Below are 21,175 nucleotides of genomic sequence, written 5' to 3'. Positions count from 1 at the left end.
AAATATCACACGGTACAATTAAAACGAAAGTAAGAATTTTATTATTGTCACCGTCTGATCCCACAGGTGGGGATTAACATAAATATTGAAAAAAATAATTATGGCATGGTCTAAATTGCGAAAGTTTCGCTTTTGTTTAAACTTGAGCCGTAATGATTTGAGGCCAAAACCGTGTTTTGAAAACTACCAGTCATTAATAAATACCGTATTTTAATTATCGCGTATGGTTTTACTCCAGTTTATTAATCTATGTATATATAACTAACAGAATTCCAGCATTATTTGTAATTGCAATTATTACCTAATTCCGTTAGCCATATATGTGCTAAATTATTATAATTACCACACTTTTGAGATGTCTCGTTGAAATAATGATAGTCTCATTCGAGGTTCACCACGACAAAGACATTTTTCATAATTTTCGCAAATCGTTCCCTCTGAAAACCAAATCATAGCCGGAGGTGAATTCAGTGATAGTGTAATAATGTCGGGTTGTTCTTGTGCGAAGTTGTGTTGTTTGTTGTTTCTGGTACAAGTTGCTCTTGCAAGAACGACCGAAAACTACCCCGTAGCAACAACTGAACATCCGACAGAAGAATTTTCTACAAAAACAAGGTATTTATCGCCAATAAAGTATTTCCATGAGAATGAATGCGATGTTCGATTAGATACGAACAAGGCTTGGAGGATTATGACGAAGCTCAAGCTCGGCAAGGTAGAGGAATGATGGATTTCGACGACCACGACCCGCATGATCACGACCACGATATGCCAGAACAAAAAGCTGTCAAAGAAGATCCCTGGGCTGGATATTACGATTTTATTATCAACGAGGGCTCTTTCAAATTCTGGGCGGCTTTTCAGGTAGTTATGCAACCAGCAATTAGCAAAGTAATGCAAAATTTCAGCGCCATTCCGAGCGGGTTTTTTGTCGGTTGTTTATTATTATTTTTAAAACTTAATTTACAAGTTCGTGAGATCTCCCGTTTAAATTTAATCATAATAAAATCATATTTTAAAAACTGGTCACGTTTGAGTTTCCTGCGTCTATAGTCACGGCTATTTAAGAATTACATATTTCGTCGGGTGTAGTTTTTTGCAGCTTGGTTGCAGGAAACTAATAAAATTGCGTCATCTCACTGCTCTGATAGCCGGTTATTAATGAAATTTTTTAATTGCCCGTCGAGTAGTTTGGCTATTAAATAAATTAAGCTCGGATGGGTTCGATTCTTAGCAGCGAGTCAAATACCTATATTCAGTCTTTGTTACGTGTAGATCGTATCACGGATGAACGAGAATTAATAAAAATTCTCATCATTTTAATAGCTAATTATTCATAAACACATACGTGTATTTAAGGCAATTATAATGTCATTTATAATTTTTTCTGTTTCAGCTCATAACCGCCGTTTTACTAATCTATTCGGCATTCGCGGCTGTTTACTATGCAAAATTCAACGTCATTACTACAGATTATGATTATTATGATGATTTCTTTGGAAGGTCAAACCAGGAGTCATCTTCAAGCAGTTTATGGTCAGGTTTATCGGCGCAAACATTTCAAAGGATATTCGACGCTCTGTCCTCCAAAAAATATTCATAAATGTACCCAACGAAAAGCCAAATACTTAAACCAAAGACTCCATCCATCATGCTAAGCTTGGACTTCCAACTTAAGTATTTGCGCTTTTCGTCCTCATAAATAAAAAATTTATAGTCGTTCCTCCACGTCTTTTTATTTTCGTTGTAAATTTATTTGTCGCTAACGGTACTGACAACAGTTTTGGTTTGTGTGGTACCACTGCAAAATTCGCGTCACCGTCAACGTGACATCATTTTGTCAAGCGGCGTGACGTCATCCTGACACGGCTGCCGCTCAGCTTGCAGTAATTGTCATCGGATCCCATACAACCTGAAATTTTTTAATCAGGGCTGGAATGTAGGCTGGAAATGGATCAAGTCGTTCATGTGGTCACTTCGTTCTGCAACTAGCCTAATAGGCATACTTACATTATTATACACATAGTTTCAATTAGGCGCACGTCAGAACAGTTATCTACCTGAAAAGAATAGTCATAATACAGCCAAGTAGATCACAAAGCTCTTCCATTACAAATTTCATTAATCCAAATGACTTCACGTTTCACTTGCAAATTAGCAATAACAGTAATAGAAAAATAATGAATGGTACGTTTTTGGCAGTACCGAAAGTGAAGTGAGCAAAATTTGCAATGGCAGCGTGGGTACGTGGTGGAGACGCATAAGTATCCGCGATAACCTGTGCAGTGGGTACTTGGCGTGCGGTTTGGTGCCATTGAACCCGCTCTAAGGCACTTACTTCCTCTACTTTGTCGTCTCTACTCTATACTCTTCATGACACTAAACTCCAAACCGATATGGCCGCTGACACCGTGCTCATGTCCACCAAAATGCAAAGACATAAATAAAAGATTGAGTCGGCGAATTAATTTCGGGTCGAGATAATGCAAGAATTCTACCTCTAGGGGTACTCCGCACAGATAAGCCAGTTTTTACGCGAGTTTTTACACGGTACCACTCGTTTCCGGCAATCAGTCATTTTCGATTAATGACAGACTTAAATGACCACATCAACATCTTCATTTATACAGACTGGGAAATTATTTATGGATGCAGCGTCTAAACGTTCCATAAATCTTGCAGCGCTAGGCGCAATTAGCGCCTATTTCAGACGCAACCAAATTACTGCATTTTATCACCTGCAAAGTCCTTGGTACTACACTCGTCTGCAGCGAGCAGTCGGTGACGCGAATGACATCACTTGCAGATAAAATTTCCTCTCAGGGCCAAGACTTCGGCGCAAGGATGACGTCACGTCAACTTTAACCTCATTTCCGTAAATTTTTGAAAAAACTGAAAGCGCGTGTTGGTAGAAGGAAGCTGCGAGTAAGGTGGGAAAAAGCGTCGCTTTGTTATAGCCGGCGCTTTTAAGCTTGTTAACAAGAAGTTCCCACACATTATTTAACGAATTAACAGAGTACCATTGTAAGTAAACAGAACAAATAAGAAAAGCAAGCATTATCCCAGCGCGCTCTTGTTTATGATAAATAAATTAAAAGGAACTCACGCAACGGTCGTTTTAATTAAAATTTTTCCAAAAAATTACCATCCTTATCTAAAAAATGCATCAAAATTTTGCTAGAGTGGCGGTATCTGTAGAGCCCTATCAGGTTCGCTTTTTGACGGAGACGCCTAAGCGCTGCAGGTGTAATAAGAAGATCTGAGATGTAAGTCAGAGCTCGGCTCAGAGTTTCTGGGGGCACCGGCGCGTTCACATGGCTGCGTAAAAACTACATCGCAAGAACAATACTCGCTCTTGTTTATTTATTTTGAATGTGACCATGCTTGCATTTTTCTCGTGATCGGTAGTGATGGATTTATGGTGAACCATGGAGACTTTCTGTGCTTCCGGAACACCCCAGAAATTTCGAACGGGTTTTGGGAACTACCACCACAATGTACCCTGCCACAGGAATCTGCGACAGCTCGGGGTAAGTCAAACTAGTACTCAAAAATTTTTCTATAATTATTGAAAACCGAAAAGACGCCGCGGAATGATTAAGATATCATAATTAACGACCTATTCATTAGTTTTGAAGGCGATAAATTTGTTTTGTCGGTAACGCACTAATGGAATATTTATTATTTAATAGTGCGACTCAAGGCTCAAGATTTGTCGTTAGGAATTTTTCTCTTTTTGTAAAATCCTTCGTTTTTTTTCGCCATCACATGTCATGCTGAAATTAGATTAGCCACAAAAGATTACATAATTGTATATATTATGCGTAATATCTATTATTTGTGTTTTGGATCACGTATTTCTTTTTTGCTCAAGGTGTCGGTACCGCGCGGTACTTCCGTCGTCAACAAGGGGAAAATGTTCCCAAATCAATAAAACAAATGCAAAAACGTCCTTTTACATAGCAGTAACTGCAAAACTGTGTACAGTAAGTGCATTATGGATGGGTAGCATGTGGTTGATTTTATACTTAATTGCAACCGGTGTGACATTGTGAAGACGCGAATGCGGTCATTTCTAGCGATTTTAACGATAGCTGGAATAAATCTGAATAGAATCGATTCCGTTATGATTTCATGCTGGGATTGTGGTTAATAGGTTAGATTGATTGAGTTATTTTTCTGATGTTTATTGTATGAAATTGTAGCTGGCAGTTGACCTCTGACTTCTCTTTGAAGACACCGCGCGGTACTATGAATTCACAAGCAAATATTGTCAAGGTTTATATAGGTTGACACAGGTGTTCCCGCGCTAAATAAATCTTGACCTACCTAAACGCACAGACGTCTAATCGGCTCTTTGACATGATCGAACTGCCAAAAGAGCGATTTTTTGCCCGTCAAAAAAAGGATTAGCGTGCAGACATGAGATAAAGTGTCCGAGTCTTTTGTCTAAACTGCTAGTTCTCGGAAATTTATAAACAATGTTCCACGTATGCTAATTAAAGAAGCAACGGAAGAACATTTAAATTTTTATTGTTACAAGTTCCTCTGTTCATCATGGTCAAAGATTTTGTAATTTTTTCAAAAATAACGACCTTGAATTTCGGCAGTGACTAAGAGATGATCAAAGTATAAAATTTTAATTATCGAATTATTCTTTTTTCGCCTGCATTTCTTCAATATTTTTACGGTACGATGAAGCTAAATTAAGTGGATTTTTTACCCAATTATTTTCGTTTGGTTAAGCATTGAAACATGGGAATATTGCTTAAAAAAGTATAATAAAGAACGGGCTCACAAAACGCAGATATCCATTTGTAGGAAAAAAATCACAATAAGTGATAAAAAATAGGCGATGAGAACATTTCTCAAACTTGACAACCATGATAAACAAATTATTTCGATTTTCCATCATCTTGTGAATCATAATTGAGAGGATAATCGACTTTGTGAAGAGTGACTAGATTACGAGTACCCAACCCGTAGCAAAACACGTCTTTTATGTTATACCCGTGGTACCACTTTTACAGCATACCGTAAAAAGTGTTGAATGTCAAATTTCTTCTGTTTTGGTGTATTTATGTACTCCTGAATACTAGTCAGGCGAGTTTCAAATGTCCGATTCTAACAGTACCATTACGCCCCACATATAAACCTACATTTGCTGTGGTATGTACCTCGTAACGAGAACGAAAAACACGCGTATGTAAATAGCCATGTTTTGCCTCTTCTCGCATTCTTAATATTCGGCTTTGACATTGATATCTCAATTTAAGGTCGCTGGTACTATTCACGTAACACACAAATTAAATGTTGCGTGTAGTACTGAGACCGCTCCAGAGTCACCGGTACTACGCATATTCGCCAACTAACTATTTCAAATTTGCGGCATCCACGTACTAACTGTATGTGCAATCAACAATTTTTAATGAACAAAAGTACGAAACGAAGATGAAATTGCTATTTTTAGCTACGCGTCCTAAAGACTACCACCGGATGATTTGAGATGATGATGAGATAGTGGCCAGGGTCAGAGAATCCTGGCAGTGACCGTGCATTGCGATTATAGAACTATATGAGAGTGCACAATGTCGTCCTTGACTTGGCTAAATCGACGTTCTCACTCAATTTCTGAGATTCTTCGTGCTCTGCAACGACATCCCTATTATGTACGAGAGGATGATTACAAAAGCCAAAGATTCGCTCATCTAACGAGCGAATAAAAAAACTTAGATCTTTGATAAACAACGTTTTTCTGTATACTTACATAAGCCTACCAATATTCAACGGTACGATGAACCTAATCTGTAAGTCATCTTTTGGCCGAAACCATTTTAATTTAGCCTTGTCGGTTTTTATTATCTTTATTTCACTTAATTACCGTTCGAAAAAATCTTCAATTACCTTTGATTATGCCGAAAATAATTGTAGTTTTAGAAATAAATTGGATCCGATTTTTATTATGATGGATTTGTTTATGAGCTGCTGTAACAACAAATATGTGGAGGAGCAATTATGACAAATTAGGAGCTTCCGGACTCGGGACGCTGAAAATAGATTTAAACAGCGGATGGCAGATGCAAATCAAGAAACGCGAAGGTCTCGGAACCTGCTCCTTGCTCCGGAAGCTTAAGTAATTGGCACTGATAACATACACCTCACTTTGAACCTACGCGCAGGACCGACTTAAACCGACGTACCTTCGGAAGTAGTAAGAGCAGAAAACTTGTGCAATTTTGCACCCATTTACAGGCATGTTTGCGACCCCTTGAAACCCTGGGGCACTTACCTTACTTGCTTACAATCCGAAGCAGGTCCCACATTGAAGCTAAGCTTGAGCGAGAAATCACATTTAATGAGTACCCACGACGAAGACATGACGCCTAAAAGGCTGCTAATGACAAATACCGCTTTATTTTGCAGTTACAATTGATCTCAATTTTGATCATTCTTGGTCACTTGAGTTTTTGAACAATTTGGCAAAAACAATCAGTATCGTGCTATTTTGGCTACTACACGCGATTTTGACGCACTATAGACATTTCAGAATTTCAGAAGATTTACCTCCCCGACCGTTTTAGGTTAATCATAACGCCCTAGCTGCTTTTTAGAACTTCTTTGGTGCCCCCTTGGAGATGCACCCTAGGGTGACTGCCTCACATATACTTAATACGTTGTGTCAATGTCTCAAGAAAGAATGAAGGGAGGAAGGAGAAGTCAGAAGGACTGTGTAGTCAGAAACTAGGACTAAATATCCTTCGACCTCAGGGTACAAGCGGCTAGAGGCACATAAAGATTATGTGTTCGGTGGCGGCGTTTCTTCATCAGGTTTGCGTCACTGATCCATCATCTTTAATAGGGCGGCGAAGGGTCGTAAATTGATCAAAGCGAACGGATGTAAACAACAAAGGAAGATGATCTTAGTGGACTGTTGCGATGCTACATAATGAAGAACGGCCGTAAGATGGTGGAATGCGTAATGAAGGCAATAAGATTAGTGTGACGTAGTCTTAAAGAATCGAAGAATAAGTGCGAGTGCAGCAATTAAACCGGTCGGCGGTTGGCGGTCGTCAGAATGGACTAATGCAGAAAATCGCGTGTAGATGATGGGGGTAAGAACCTTGCAAGGTCGATTGCTCATCTCGATGAATCTTCGTTGTCTTTTAAATGTCGAGCACGGCGCAAAGATCGCTTGGTTGATCTAAAAGCCGCATCAATTACGATTTATCACATTGCTGGGCGCTAAAAACGAAGACCACCCGTGTTATCGCTGGAAATGGCTAATTGTTGGGCCCTACGTTCCCGAGATGCTTATTAAGATACCCGCCGAAAGTATTTGCTTTTCATTAGTACCGGCGAAAAAACGCTCCGATTTGTCAACAGCGAGCCGAGTTGCGATGGCTCGACGGGAAAAATCACGTCGCGTCATGACTGTACCTAAAACGGTACTCTGCATAATTTGTGAGAATTCACGTTTTATTTTATAACAACGTGAGAAAACGGAAATGGTGCCTTCAATTAATTAACAAAATATTTAAAATTATTTGTAGTAGACGGGGTAACGGTACCATCTGATTCCGAGCGGAATAGTACGGACTTTGGAGAAGTGCGGTACCATCGTTACCTTTATTGGATTTGTCTGTAAAAATTTGTGAATCCTCTCATGCATAAAATAAGATTAATATCGTTGAGGTCGGCTAGGGCGTTGCCACTACATTACATAACGGGTTTAAATGTTTACGGATAAAGTTCTATAATCTGCATCATCTTAATTTGATGCGTTTTATGGTCGCTTTTATTTTTAACCCAAAACTGGTTGCAAGTAAATGTATTTCGTCACGCTAAGTTATTTATTTATCAGTTTCATAACAAACATGAAACGATATAAGAATGCATCCATGAAAACCTGCTTAATCCCTTTTATCCTTGCATAATGACTCGATTTAGACCGCAACGAGATTACTTCAGCTTCTATAAAAAAAGATGCAACATTCTAGAATAGTACGCTATGGCTGTCGATCATACTTTTATGATCTAAGCAACATCTTCTATTAGATTAACCGTGTCGGAGTTAAACGCTGCAAAACGCGTCGATTTGCTAAATCCGTCTAAGCGTAAACGAACCTCGTAAAGTAATCGACTTAATTCTTAATAGTACTTAAACACCAACAATGACTCGACGATCGAATTATCAACGCGCTTCGCCTCAACATAATTATTTCGAGTACGAGACTTTAACGATACATTAAACGACGAACCTCACTCAACTCAAAAGAAAATTATGAATGTGCGTCCTGTATGCGACTCGCTTTGACACTTCCTTGGGTAAATGAACTTTTTATTTCCGTTATAATACCAGTGAAATATGAAACAATTTTGTAATTCAGTAAAAACAAAACGACCGCGAGGATACAGTTACACGACACGAAACAAATTTGTTGCCCTTGTCAATTATACAGTCATTCCGCGTTGTGTCATCGATATTTCTTCACCCGTCGTGCAGCTCTTCTTTAATTGTGATTGGATTTCAGAATGATTACGCTATGCCGGTTTGCAATAGAAGATCAACCCCTTCGGTTCACACCCTCTGGCAGGAAAGAATGTCACCAAGATCGTGCAAAGAACGCAAATCGAGAGGCAAACTGTGTTCGGTTGTTCTAGCGATAGCCTCTTTCCTTGTGTTCGTTGCAGTATTGTCTATTGCAGGAATGGCGCTCTACATGGGGGCGTTACATACCGAACCTCCTAGTAGCAACAGTGAGTTGTATACACCATCGTTAAACATATACAAGTAATCGTTTTCTTTCAGATCCCCTCTCGTTTAGTTGTAGCGCTAAAGTACTAAGGGGCGATCGATTCACGGGAGCCCTTCAAGAAAAAGCGCGTAGATATAGACTGCAGTTAGAGACTTTGTATCAAAGAAGCGTCTTAGGCCCAGCCTTAGTTTCTTGTATAGTAGAAAAATTCGGAAACGATACCGTAACAGTATTTTATAAACTAGGTTTTAATCGGAAAAAACTACCCAAAAACGTATCAAATATTGAAAAGACCATCAGGGACATCCTCATCACGGACGCTATATCTCGAAAACCGGTTTTTAGGATGATTCGATTCGATCCAAAATCCGTAGAAGTTAAGCAAATTAGAGAAGTAGAGTCGTACCAAAGAACTGCTACTAAACCAAAAGACCCCAAACCAACGAAAAGTGGCGTCGTTGTAAAATCTCCACCCTTGACCACGAACGTACCCGTTAAGAAGAAAACTGCAAGCGAGGAGACCGAAAGCAAAGAAGAAGGGTCACCAGTGGTGCAAGGCTCGTTCAAAATAAGCAAAACCGACGCCGACATTACGGAAAAAAAGACTGACAATACAACCCCAAAACCCAAATCCACTACACTCTCGACTAAGGCGACTACGTTAAAAGACAGTTCGGTCACGAGTGCTTTATATAAAATTGCTGCCATAGAAAAACTTAACAAAACTAGCTCAACTATTTCCACAACAACGACAACTACTACCAGTACCACCACAGCAACGACAAAAACGACACAGTTCGTGAGCCCCCAGGTATTCAACGATGAACCCTGGATTCCGATTTTACCGGGCTTGCAAGACGTCAACCCCACAACTTTTGCCACCACTAAATTACAACCGAAGCCTCCCATTTACACAAGTTTTACAAACCCAGGGCTGTCGTACCAGAATTTTGACATGGAACCTCTCGGCTCCACAAGTTTAAAGAGCCACCCCATTCCAGTTAACAAAATCCCTCAAATCACAGAACCTTCAAAATTTGACGAAACCACGAAGGTAGTAACAGAAACACGTTTGGAAGTTACATCCAAAGTACCAGATCCTGGATTCGTGGAAATCGAAACTGTAAAATATACTCCAAGTGCTGCGGTTGGTGGTAAAATAAAACAAGAACAACTCCTCAAAAACTTGTCTTCTATTTTTCACAACTTAGCGTCTACTCTCAAAATACCGCACACTAACGCAAGTGGAAGTGACACGTATTTGGAAGCTGCGGACGGTGATAGTATCGGTCAAGGTCAAGTTGAAGTTGTGGAAGCAGACGAAGAGGCGTTGATGATGCAAACTACAAAGTTGCCGCTCGTTACCTTAATTCCTGTTAAGTCGAATTCTGGGATCGGGAGGCCTTTACGAAGGCGCCCGATTAGGGACGGTGAAAGTTCAGCGGATTTGTCTGTGGAGAATAGGAGTTTCCCGGGGTCGACCCGCCTGAACGACTTGACCGAAGTGGGAAAGAGTCCGTTAAAGTTTATAGAGACGGAAGTAGTGACTTCGGTTAGTTCAGAAGTAAATAAGGTTAAAGTGAACAAGAACCAGTTGGAAGATTTTAAAATTGTTGGAATGTTGAATTTTGCGACCGAATCGCCGGAAGAGCCTCTCAGGAATCCTAAAATGGATCCGCAGGCCAACAGGACGGAAGTCGTACGCGGCCATGAATCCAGCAGCGAAATCAGCGTGTATGCAACGAATTCGTCCGTTTCGAGCAACCGAAAAGAACCCACAAAAAATTTCAATATCTTGACCCCGGAGAAGTTGAAACAACTGTCCGAAATTAGCAAAATCCACGACAATATGACCGTAATCGATAAAGAACCGGTTATATCCAATAAAGCGATTTCGTCCAGTTATACCGTTAATCACTCAGGGTTCAAAATTTTGACCAAGACTTTTAACAAAATCAACGAATTACCTAAGGATAATAAAGTTAATGGTTACAATAACCTTGCGTTTACGGCGTTCTCCAATAAAACAGGTAAAACCTAAACAATTTCGTTTACTCCTTTTTTTACGTGTCAGTTCCAGAGTGTGGTAACTTAACCATAAAATGTGGCGACGGCCAATGCCTGCCCGAAACAACCAAATGCAACCAACTAATTGATTGCAACGACGGTAAAGACGAACAAGATTGCAACTGTGCCGATTATCTCAGATCGCAGTACTTGCTCAGGAAAATCTGCGACGGAGTGGTCGACTGCTGGGACTATTCAGACGAAAACCAGTGCGGTAATTTCATCTTGCATTCCAGTTCCGAATAGAAAAACGCGACGCTTTGTTCTTTGTTTCTTGCAGAGTGGTGCAAGCCGCAACAGTACGTTTGCAGCAACTCGAAAATGTGCATAGACAAAAGCAAAATCTGCGACGGCCTGAGGGACTGTCCGCACGGCGACGACGAAAGGCAATGCGTCACGATCGCCCCCAATCTAAACGCGGCAGACGAATTCCCTTATTTCTCGGAAGGTAGTACCGCGACTATGTACCAATCCACACTAATCTATTTTCTAGGATACCTACTGGTGCGAAAATTCGGGTCATGGGGAAAACTCTGCGTCGACAACCTGCACAGCACGATTTTTCCTATTCCTGATCTCGGAAAAGCTGTATGCAAGTCCATGACTTATCAGTACGTAGAATCACCGGTACCATAATCTATAATCACGCGACAAATTTAGGTCTTTAGATACCGTCGGAACGACGGTCGACGGTAACTCCTCAACCTCACGGTACTTCGAGCTGGATTATTCGTTCCAAAACAGCAGCAAATACAGCCTGTCTTTTACCGACACGGAGTGCGCCAGTAGGAAAATAGTGCACGTCAAATGTCAGTCCCTTGAGTGTGGCGCTCGCCCTAACGCCGTCAAACACATAGCAAGGTAAGCCTCTTTTTTGCAAAAATTTTTCTTTAATTCAAACAGGCGCGCTTACAGGATCGTAGGGGGCGGCAATGCGGGTCTGGGATCATGGCCCTGGCAAGCGGCCCTCTACAAAGAAGGAGAGTTCCAGTGTGGCGCCACTCTGCTTTCCGACACCTGGCTGGTATCCGCCGGCCACTGCTTCTACCAGTATGTCAAAATTTTTGCCGCGGTCAAAAAATACAGTCTTTTGTAGTTCGCAGGAGGAGCATTGGGTGGCACGTTTGGGTGCGCTACGCCGCGGCACCACTCTTCCGTCCCCCTACGAGCAGCTCCGTCCCATTGTTCGCATAATCGTCCATCCTGGATACGTCGATTCCGGTTTCATTAACGACATCTCTTTACTCAAAATGGAATTTCCTGTTATTTTCAGCGATTACGTTAGACCAATTTGTTTGCCCCCGCCGGGTCAAATGGTTGCTGATGGGAGATTATGTACAGTTGTAGGTTGGGGTCAGCTATTTGAAGTCGGTAGGATATTCCGTGAGTGATTATTAATTTTTCTCTGCGAGAGGTAATAGTTAAAATTCCAGCTGACACGTTACAAGAAGTGCTCGTACCTGTGATATCAACGGCGGAATGTCGGAAAAGAACGGTTTTCCTTCCGCTGTATAAAATTACCGACGATATGTTTTGCGCGGGTTATGAGCGTGGAGGAAGGGACGCTTGTCTCGGAGACTCGGGAGGACCGTTAATGTGTCCGGAAGCTAACGGGAAGTGGGTTTTGCAGGGGATTACGAGCAACGGATACGGATGCGCGAGGGCGAATAGACCCGGCGTGTACACGAAAGTGGCCAACTACGTCGCCTGGATTGACAACCATATGAGCAGGGAGGATCACAATAGTACAAAAAGTAGCAAAAGTGTATGTCTAGGGCATCGGTGCCCCTTAGGGGAGTGTTTGCCCAAAAGTAGACTGTGCAATGGATACATCGAATGTAGTGATGGTAGCGATGAAAGAGACTGTTAGGCAATACTTAATTCAAGTGTGATATGAACTTGTATTTATGTACATATGATAGGCGTAAATTTTGATATTTTTATATTTATTTTGGTCTTGTAAGTTGAACCAACTATTTATAGAAATTGTGCCCTTAATAAAAATCTCTTCGTACTGGGTCCGTTTTATTAAAAATTATAGTTACAACACAATTTTCAACATTTATCATAAATACTTGAATATTATATCACAGATATAAGAGCTGCTTCAAGTTACTGTCAAAGCGGGCTTTGACAGGTCTTGTACTAGGGTACGCAAATGTGATTAACGCAACTACTATTAAATTAACATTAAATACATTACTTAAAAGAATAATAAATGCGCTATTGAAATTGAACATTCAGAAGGTGGCAAATTTAGGAACTAAGTACAGGTCATGCGGTTCAACTTGGTGCAACAAGGGTCCGAAAACCAAAACAGGGTTCGTTCGGGACCAACATGTTAATATGTCTTCCACGAAACTTTTTAATTACACCTCGAGGAACTATAAAATCATCTGAAAACCGCAGTTGTAAAACTTAAGAAACCACACGCTAACATCCACAAATACTCATTTAAAAAACCAAGACCGTAAACACTATATCATTTTAATCACTAATCATGTTAGTCTTCAAACGTAGCAATACTGCAAGATTAAATAATAAAACGTTGCATAACTCATTTAAATTTGCATATTCATGCATAGGAAAATATGTAAAATTGTGACCAAAGTTAATAACTTTCTCGGTTTATAATTAGACAGTTGATATGTTTATTCTGCGATTATCGGAAACCTACTCGTAGACCACAAGAAGGTTGTTGTCTCGTAAAACACAATATTTTTTTGTCTGGTAATTCCCACTACTTAGCAAAAAACAACCCATCTAACACCAGATTGAACCTCCGACTTGTATTAACAGCACATGTTTTGATTTCCTAAGTGTTAATTAAATTATGCTGCACATACAAATAGTGGAAAGTCCATCCAAATCACTATGGACAATTGAAATTTTCACTAGTTTAACCTTGTCAAGTACAAAACAAATGTCACACTAGACTAGCTCTAAATTATGCTCCAATACTGCATCTGATTAACTTGCATTGTGTGTAACTTTGTCGTCTTTCTTTTCTTCGGGAGTTTCTTCATTGAATTCCGTATCCTCGAAAGCAGGATTAGCTAACGCGTCTTCGTACACAGCTGGTACTTCACGAACGCCAGCCTTGACATTTAGGTCAACATCCACAAAGCCTTGCGGAGGTTTCTCAACGTCTTTTTTTGTAATGTCGGTACCAGCAGATGGGCGCTTTTTCATATACAAGTGGTAGAAGGCAAGATATACTAAACCAAAAGCGGCGGTGAACATGGCAAATTTTTGGAAAGTAGAACGTATTCCGTACGCTTTGATCATGTAGCCTCCGATTAAACTACCTATGCCTTTTCCTAAAACAAAACAATTAAAAAAAGTTTCAGTTATGTTTTTTTAACTAACCAACTGCGAAATATAAGCCTCCTAATAACCCTTGGATTGTTGTATCAGTGGTCACCGTTGATAATTTCGCAGCGTAAGTCACGGCAGCTGTAAAACTCAAGCCAAAGGTGATAGATTCCATAGCCTCAAAAACCAAACACAACCAAGGGTTGTAAATCACGGAATACCCTATCAAACGGATAGCATAAAACGCAAACCCTATAAAGATAACATTGGCATGTCCGATTTTTTTAATAATGGGTCCGGACAGTACTAATAGTGGAATTCCAACAAGACCTCCAACTGTGATTGTTAAACCCATCAAAGATTTGGAGCCTCCCAAATCTTGTAATAACCAGAACAAAAAACTTTCAATATACCCCCAGGCGGAACCTAAAACAAACATTCCAATTCAAAGAAACAACATCATTCCCCACCAACCTAATACTAAACACGCCACGAACAACAAAAGCAGCTCTACCTTCTTAAGTACCGAAAGAACGTCCGAAATCACACTATGCGCAGGTTTCTTAAATTCCAAATTGATAAAGAGCATCAAGACCCCGCTCACTATTTTCAGCGCTGCGTAAAGAAAGAAGATCGGCCTACAACAGAACAATTAAAAGAGGCACTAACCTCAGCGACGAACATACGTAAAATCCGTGTAACCTTTGCCTCTACTGGCAAAATCCACCAATAAACCTGACACAGGCGAACTAATCATTCCGCCAATAGTAGCATAGATTCTTTGCAGACCATAATCAGCTTTGTGCTCTCTCAAAATCGCGATCACGGCTCCTTCGAACATGGCGAATGAAGTACCACTGACGATTCCCACAAAAACGCGAATCACCAAGTACGACCAAAACGTCACTTGCATATCCATTTCGATAACCGTGTTGTCGTTCGAACACACAGCTTTTCTTTCTGTTGTCATTAAACATCTAGGGGCGCAACTCCCCAAATCCAGGTGTTTTACAATTTCGCTGGAATTTTCACCATAGATGGGTATGGTGATAGAAATGTGTTGACCAGGTTGGACGAAATGTTGCGTGCAAGTCGTATTGCGCGTTTTGTCTACCAGTAAGTCGTAGAATTGACGATTCTCGTCTTCATCTTCTGTAGTTGTTTCCACGGCTTGAACCACGGCCGAAAATTGCCGCCCCAGTTTCGTTTGGAATTGATTAAACATGCTCCGAATCGCAAAAGCGCACTCAATTTCAGACGCGTTAGTCCCTACATCACACGAAAAGTTAAACAAACTAGCAGTCGGGAAGTAGTAGCTATTTGTTGAAAGTTGTCTAATAGTAGTCAGGAACCTTTCGTTATTTTTCAAAGTTTTATGATTCAGAGTTTCAGAAGACGCTTCCGGGACATGTATGTCTTCGTCGGTTAGTGTGTACGTGTAAACATGGGTGGAATTTTTCTCCAGGTGGTAGATTTGTAAACCGTAACTTCTTGCTTGAAGAATCGAGTTCGTCTGATTGTCTTGTAGAATCGCATGACAGGCAAAACCACATGACTCGAGCTGGAGTTGGGTGGCATTTGGGGCTTTGTTCGGTGTACATGGGTGTTGTTGATATAGCGAAAGAGATACCGGGTTGCCTGAACTGCAAGACATCCCAAATACTACTCTGTCAGGATAAGTTATAGTGATTCTACCAACTGGGACTAGTAAGAGTAAGAGAGCCGAGGCACCGCCGATTGCAGAAAACAGTGCCAACAAGACCTGGAAGATAAAATATTTTCGCAAACAAGCAATAAATTAAGGATTAGGGTAATGACTTAATGATTATAGACCCAGAGGTTACGGATTCCGTAAACGAGTTAGTCCCACAAGGGTCAATTTCGAATCCATGATTGTTTGCGGGTTTTTTTAAATGTTAGCAAACTCGCGTGGGAGCTGATGCGTACACTGTCTAGGTCAACGCGGTACATTTTTTGCTCCGAATTTCACCGGTTGTAACTAGTGATTGATGTGCCGATATTTTTTGGTGCGAGCGGGCACTGACCATGTGTATTACGAGTTAATCACTGTGTAACAACTGAATAATGAGCGATGGTTTATCATTAACAGGCTATTATAGAGAATCCTTTACGGGAAAAATGTTGACATCCGGTATCGTCTATAATAGTTAACTATCCATAAAAATTCCTGCTAGCAGCCCCGATTGTAGCTTTCTGCTGAAGCTGAAGTCATTGAATTGTGTATTTAATTAAAGCACACTTAAATAATATCGGCATACTAATGACTTAATAAATAACAGGAGAACGATAATAAATTCCTCGGTAATGAATTCCCTTGAATATCTCCGTTAATTCCCAGATTAATCTTCGCAGACACTTTGACAGTGGCTGCCGGAAGCCATCCTTCCATTAATAATAACAACGAAATAACCGCAATGTAACGATTTTTCGCACAAACGTCCTTTCCGTCCTCAACATTTAAAACCCACCGGCCATGGCGACCCCGTTGCCTATTTTTAACCCTATATACATAAAATAGTAATGTGTTAATGTTGACGAAATTGACAATTACGCAACGTTCTCAATTATCAAAACAATAATTAATTGTTATGAAAACAATCGATCCTTGAAAAATTGTCGATGTCGCATGGAAACACCTGACTTAAGCTTACCCTAAAGTTGCCAATCTTGTCGGCAATCAAACCCGCCAAAGGCGGCATCAAAACTGCTATAACAGGTGCTACAGCGGACATTGTCGCTGCCTCTTCAACATTTATCCCAAGCTCGCGCATATGGATGGTCAAATATGGGTACAGAACCAGCACGGCTAAAATGACATTGTTAATTATGGCTTTGCGGCTAACTTCGACCACTTACTAGACGAATGCATGAAAAATAGCAGCTTCAAGGGCAGAAGTTGCTTCTGCCGAAAGTCTTTGGTTATCCGCCGGAAGAAGAGCTTGAAGTAGTTGTTCATTTTTGCGGAACTGGAAACGAATACGAATCGTGATGTTTAATAACATTATAATTTTGCAGTAATTACGTATATTATGGGGGACTTTATACCCCACGTACCCGCAGACGCGGGCACATTTTCTACGTAAAAGGCAGTAGATACATGATCCCAGCGCATCCTCCCGAGTCAAGTGTCATCTTTTCAGGGTCAACGAGTGTTTACATGACATGGACACTTATTTACACAAAAATATACCTATATGTAAATTTTATTCATTTTTTTTTTGGTCCACGAGTATCTAATTTCTTCCACTACATGTGTCAAACGGTTTCAAATTTGTCGTTAAATGAGACTGAAATGCGACTTTTGTAAAATCATGTAGTATCTTCAAGTAATCATCTCGAAAACCCAAATCGGTTCCAATTTTCCGCTGACTTTTACGGTGGGATTTAGTAGGCGTCATAAATTGATAGTTTGGTGAAGTATAACGTGTATTTCGACAAGGCGGCAAAAGTCAAGGGTACAACAAAAATACATTCTAGTTCATCTACAAAAAGAACAGAAAGTGGTGGTTAGTTTAGTTTTTAATAACAAAAATGTCAGTTATTTTGTATATTTTAACCGGTAGGGTTTATTTGTTTTGAGCGGCATTTTAAAACTTCGTTATCTATAAAAGAAAGACATAACTTAGATAAACGCGTTCTGCGACCTGGGCGTATGCACTTATTACGGTAGGTATTTCACAGCATTAATAAATGACAAAAAGTTTTTTTGTAATTTGTACAATTTGGGTGCGCAACATCGTTAAATCACGAGTTAGAGCCGCCTTTGTTTCAAATTTCCTCAAATGTGTCGTCATACATAGGGTATAAGAATTTTTGCCGTAATAAAACTGGTTACTGGTATCTGGAGATTATATAGTGTATTTATTATTTAAAAACAAAGTGACGTAGCAATAAAATACAGCTTGTTTCATTTGATAAGGTGAACATAATAGCGACGGTATAAATAACTTATAATACACTCGATTTTCTATACCAACGTCAAGCTATGACGCGTACCATCTTGTCAGACGTCATTTTTAAGTGTCACTAGGACAATAAAACGACTTAATCGTGAAAAAATCATTTTTTAGCGAAAACAAAGTATACGTGATTTGGTCTACAACAAATTTTCGAAAAATTTAGTACTCCAGTCGGCTACAAAGTCACAATGAACGATTTTATTTTTCACATACAGACAGACTAGTCTATTTTTAAGTTGTGTATCAGTTTTGGTCGTCGAGTGTGTTACATGTTAGCAGTCCGTCGAGTTTCGCCGAAAGTAGTCAGAATCCCAGTGCTTGGTGCGGAATGGATCTGGAATTTGTGGTCCTCAGGTTCGATTAAAGTCCGCGACCATGACGTATATATTCTCTGTATCCAGAGAAACCCGACACGTTCGAGAATATTAAATAACGAATTGTTATCGATACAAATAATAAAGTTCAGTTGGAAACGTTCGGAAAAGTCAGTCACCGTTATAAAACTGATGATAGTGAAGAGAATGTCAACAAACGTTATTAAATTATCCGAAGGTGAATTCGCTATTGTATAATTTGATGCGTTTGCCTTTCTCTTTTCGAGATGTGCGATTTGTAGTATTGCAAACAGCGAAAAAAATAAATACACCGGCAAGAATCATGTCAATGTTAAAAGTTTCAAGGAATTTGCAGTTTCTTAGCTCAAACGGAAAACTACAAATTATGGAGGGGCTTCTCGAGAGAAAAGTGTGTTACTTTTCCATGGTTGACACCATAATGCAAAAAATTTATCACCACAGAAATTAAATCTTTTCTATTAACAACGCAAAATATGTGTTTGTTTTTTCTATCTATAGGGAATGAGTTAGATCTGCTGGGTCAATGTTAATTAATTTACTTTCTAATTTGGTAAAAAATAAGTATGTGAAATTGTCGCTAACTGGAGCACTTGTGGGTCATCCTCGTCCGTCGAAGCGAATTTCAAAAAACGTGGCAACAGGGGTAGTTTTGGCGGTAAATGTGTTTAAAAAAACTCTGAAAAGTACTCACTGTTTTGAAATGCGTTGCAAAACGATGTTTGTATCACACACACCAACAACAAAATTTGATCGAATTAAGTTCAAATAACAATAGTATGGAGCACACCTAGGAACACAATTTGAAACACAAGCGGATGAAAGCAATTGGTGAGTGTGTAAGCAACACATACACGAATCGGACAGTGACGTTCAGAAGGCAAGTTGCGACCACTACTAGTTTGGAACTCGCGTTGCCATCATGTTTCTCACTAAGAGTCGCCGATTTCATTACCGTAATTATACTCACTGATATGATGGCAAGACCTAGGTCAGCCCGAACGACTCTTGCAAATGCTTTTTGTCTACGGCTCACCGTTAGAAGGCAATTCGCTTTTGACTGGAAATTGGAGAATTCCGCTTGATCTTAATTCTTCTGGCCGGCTAGAGGCGGGGTCCTATTTGCATAAAATTAAGCCGCCTTTATTTTGCAAGTGCGTTTCGAACTATCGGCCATGTCCACAAAGGTGGAGCTTTTATTACACAATCGAAGCCAAAAACTGGCAAGTTCTAATGGAAAAGTACGCCCTAAGGCGGAGGAAATGTTCCTGTGGTCGAAGAATTCTTGTGACACGGAAGTATCGCAACTTCCTCAAGCTTCATAGTTCCCCACGAAACAAATCGTTGCGATATTCACATTTCTATTTCCATTACATAATAGGAACGGGACTTGAGATGTCATTTACATTTGCTGATTTATTCGCTGGAAACCGCCGCAGCGGATTCGGATTTCATCCTGGTCTTCATCACTAAATCGTTAGTCAAAATTACAAAAATAACCACAAGATGACATTCTTAAATCGCGATTACGACATTAAGAATATAATTGTTTTAATTGGAATCTTCCTGTATTTGCCGACTGGGAATTGAAAACATCATTTTCTTATTAAGCACAAATTTGCGTCTCTTCAAAACAATTCAGTTTGTTATTCGGGATTTACTTATTACCGACAGCGGTAAACACATACCGGACACTACAAAAATTCTACATTTATTAAAAAAAGAAAAAATTCGCCAAGGTTGATGAAAACACTTGAATCGTGTGACGCATGTTGTGCTATTTAGCGTCCAGGTTAATTACTTTTTTTGAATGAGAATTCCAAGTGATGACTTAATAACAACAAACCTGAAATATTCGATTATCACTTATGACGCTTCGTAGAAAACCCATAATACTGGACTGATTAGTTCTATTAAGTGCTTTTATACCCAACTTTTAACTTTATGATTGTATAATGTGTTGCCTACACTCGAATTTTTGGCAAAAATTTTACTGTAATAATTGTGACTACGAATCAAGTTATACATTCGACCTAATACAACACCTAAATTAATTAAAACGTATCATGTGTGTCATTATGTGTAATTATTAGGTACAATAAAGATCATAAACGCAATTTTTAATAGAACAAAATCAAGATTGAAATTTCTATTATTAGCGTCTCGATTTAAATTTGCCGCCATACGTTGCAATGTTAATAGCAACACAAGTACCGAGCGGCAAATACAGATATCCGTGTGCTAAAGAAAGTTAAACTCGGATTGAGGTTAAACTTTAGTTTATTTTTGATTGACCATGGAATGTTTATAGCGTGTACACGTGGCTTCTATATTTCAATACATAAATGGCTTTTAGAATCTAGCACTTTGATTCATTTAGTGATGTCCTTAAACCGACTACAATTGGGAGGACACAAAACAAACTCCACAGTTCCTTAAGTTCTCTTTGTTCTACTTTAAAGATTCTTTTTTATCAGCGGTCTGAGGCTTTTCTTAATTCGATTTTGTGTTACGACAGATGCATTTTAGGAACACGATATATCCAAAATTTGCTACTATAGGTGGGACCTACGTTGTGACAAAGTCTAAAACATCAAGTAACACCCGCTCCTGGTTAGACTTTATGTGACGATTTTTGATGAACTTTCACTTCATGAAATTTAAGAGATTGCGAAAGCCACAGTGGAGTTATAACTTTTCGCGT

General features: G+C 39.7%; 3 protein-coding genes across 5 annotated transcripts; 2 read left to right on the top strand and 1 right to left on the bottom strand.

The window, feature by feature from the left end:
- The first annotated feature begins 365 nt into the window (after positions 1 to 365).
- On the top strand, positions 366 to 1,724 carry LOC135141682 (uncharacterized). The gene is made up of 3 exons (XM_064072988.1): positions 366 to 615; positions 669 to 864; positions 1,397 to 1,724. The coding sequence occupies exons 1-3, from the start codon at positions 485 to 487 to the stop codon at positions 1,601 to 1,603; spliced, it is 534 nt and encodes a 177-aa protein (XP_063929058.1). The 5' UTR covers positions 366 to 484; the 3' UTR covers positions 1,604 to 1,724.
- A 1,551-nt stretch (positions 1,725 to 3,275) lies between these two features.
- On the top strand, positions 3,276 to 12,838 carry LOC135141263 (serine protease nudel-like). 2 transcript variants are annotated; one of them, XM_064072206.1, is made up of 10 exons: positions 3,276 to 3,530; positions 8,532 to 8,757; positions 8,810 to 10,786; positions 10,837 to 11,037; positions 11,104 to 11,271; positions 11,317 to 11,434; positions 11,484 to 11,684; positions 11,739 to 11,873; positions 11,920 to 12,206; positions 12,257 to 12,838. In XM_064072206.1, the coding sequence occupies exons 1-10, from the start codon at positions 3,429 to 3,431 to the stop codon at positions 12,691 to 12,693; spliced, it is 3,852 nt and encodes a 1,283-aa protein (XP_063928276.1). In that variant the 5' UTR covers positions 3,276 to 3,428; the 3' UTR covers positions 12,694 to 12,838. The 2 variants fall into 2 exon arrangements, with proteins under 2 accessions (XP_063928276.1, XP_063928275.1); XM_064072205.1 differs by having other exon boundaries at positions 11,727 to 11,873.
- LOC135141264 (uncharacterized) lies at positions 12,836 to 20,145 on the bottom strand. 2 transcript variants are annotated; one of them, XM_064072209.1, is made up of 7 exons: positions 19,442 to 20,145; positions 17,016 to 17,125; positions 16,811 to 16,965; positions 14,825 to 15,900; positions 14,613 to 14,776; positions 14,193 to 14,564; positions 12,836 to 14,143 (listed from the first exon to the last, which is right to left on the bottom strand). In XM_064072209.1, exons 2-7 carry the CDS (start codon positions 17,113 to 17,115, stop codon positions 13,794 to 13,796), a joined length of 2,217 nt encoding a protein of 738 aa, XP_063928279.1. In that variant the 5' UTR covers positions 17,116 to 17,125; positions 19,442 to 20,145; the 3' UTR covers positions 12,836 to 13,793. The 2 variants fall into 2 exon arrangements, with proteins under 2 accessions (XP_063928279.1, XP_063928277.1); XM_064072207.1 differs by lacking the exon at positions 19,442 to 20,145 and adding an exon at positions 19,166 to 19,428.
- Positions 20,146 to 21,175: the final 1,030 nt, after the last annotated feature.

The sequence above is a fragment of the Zophobas morio genome, unplaced genomic scaffold, assembly GCF_036711695.1.
Source record: "Zophobas morio isolate AGI-343-1 ecotype UQ-CSIRO unplaced genomic scaffold, CSIRO_AGI_Zmor_V1 ptg000044l, whole genome shotgun sequence".
Classification (NCBI taxonomy): Eukaryota; Metazoa; Arthropoda; class Insecta; order Coleoptera; family Tenebrionidae; genus Zophobas; species Zophobas morio.
Note: the sequence above shows the minus strand (reverse complement) of the source record. Positions and strands in the feature narration are given on the sequence as shown.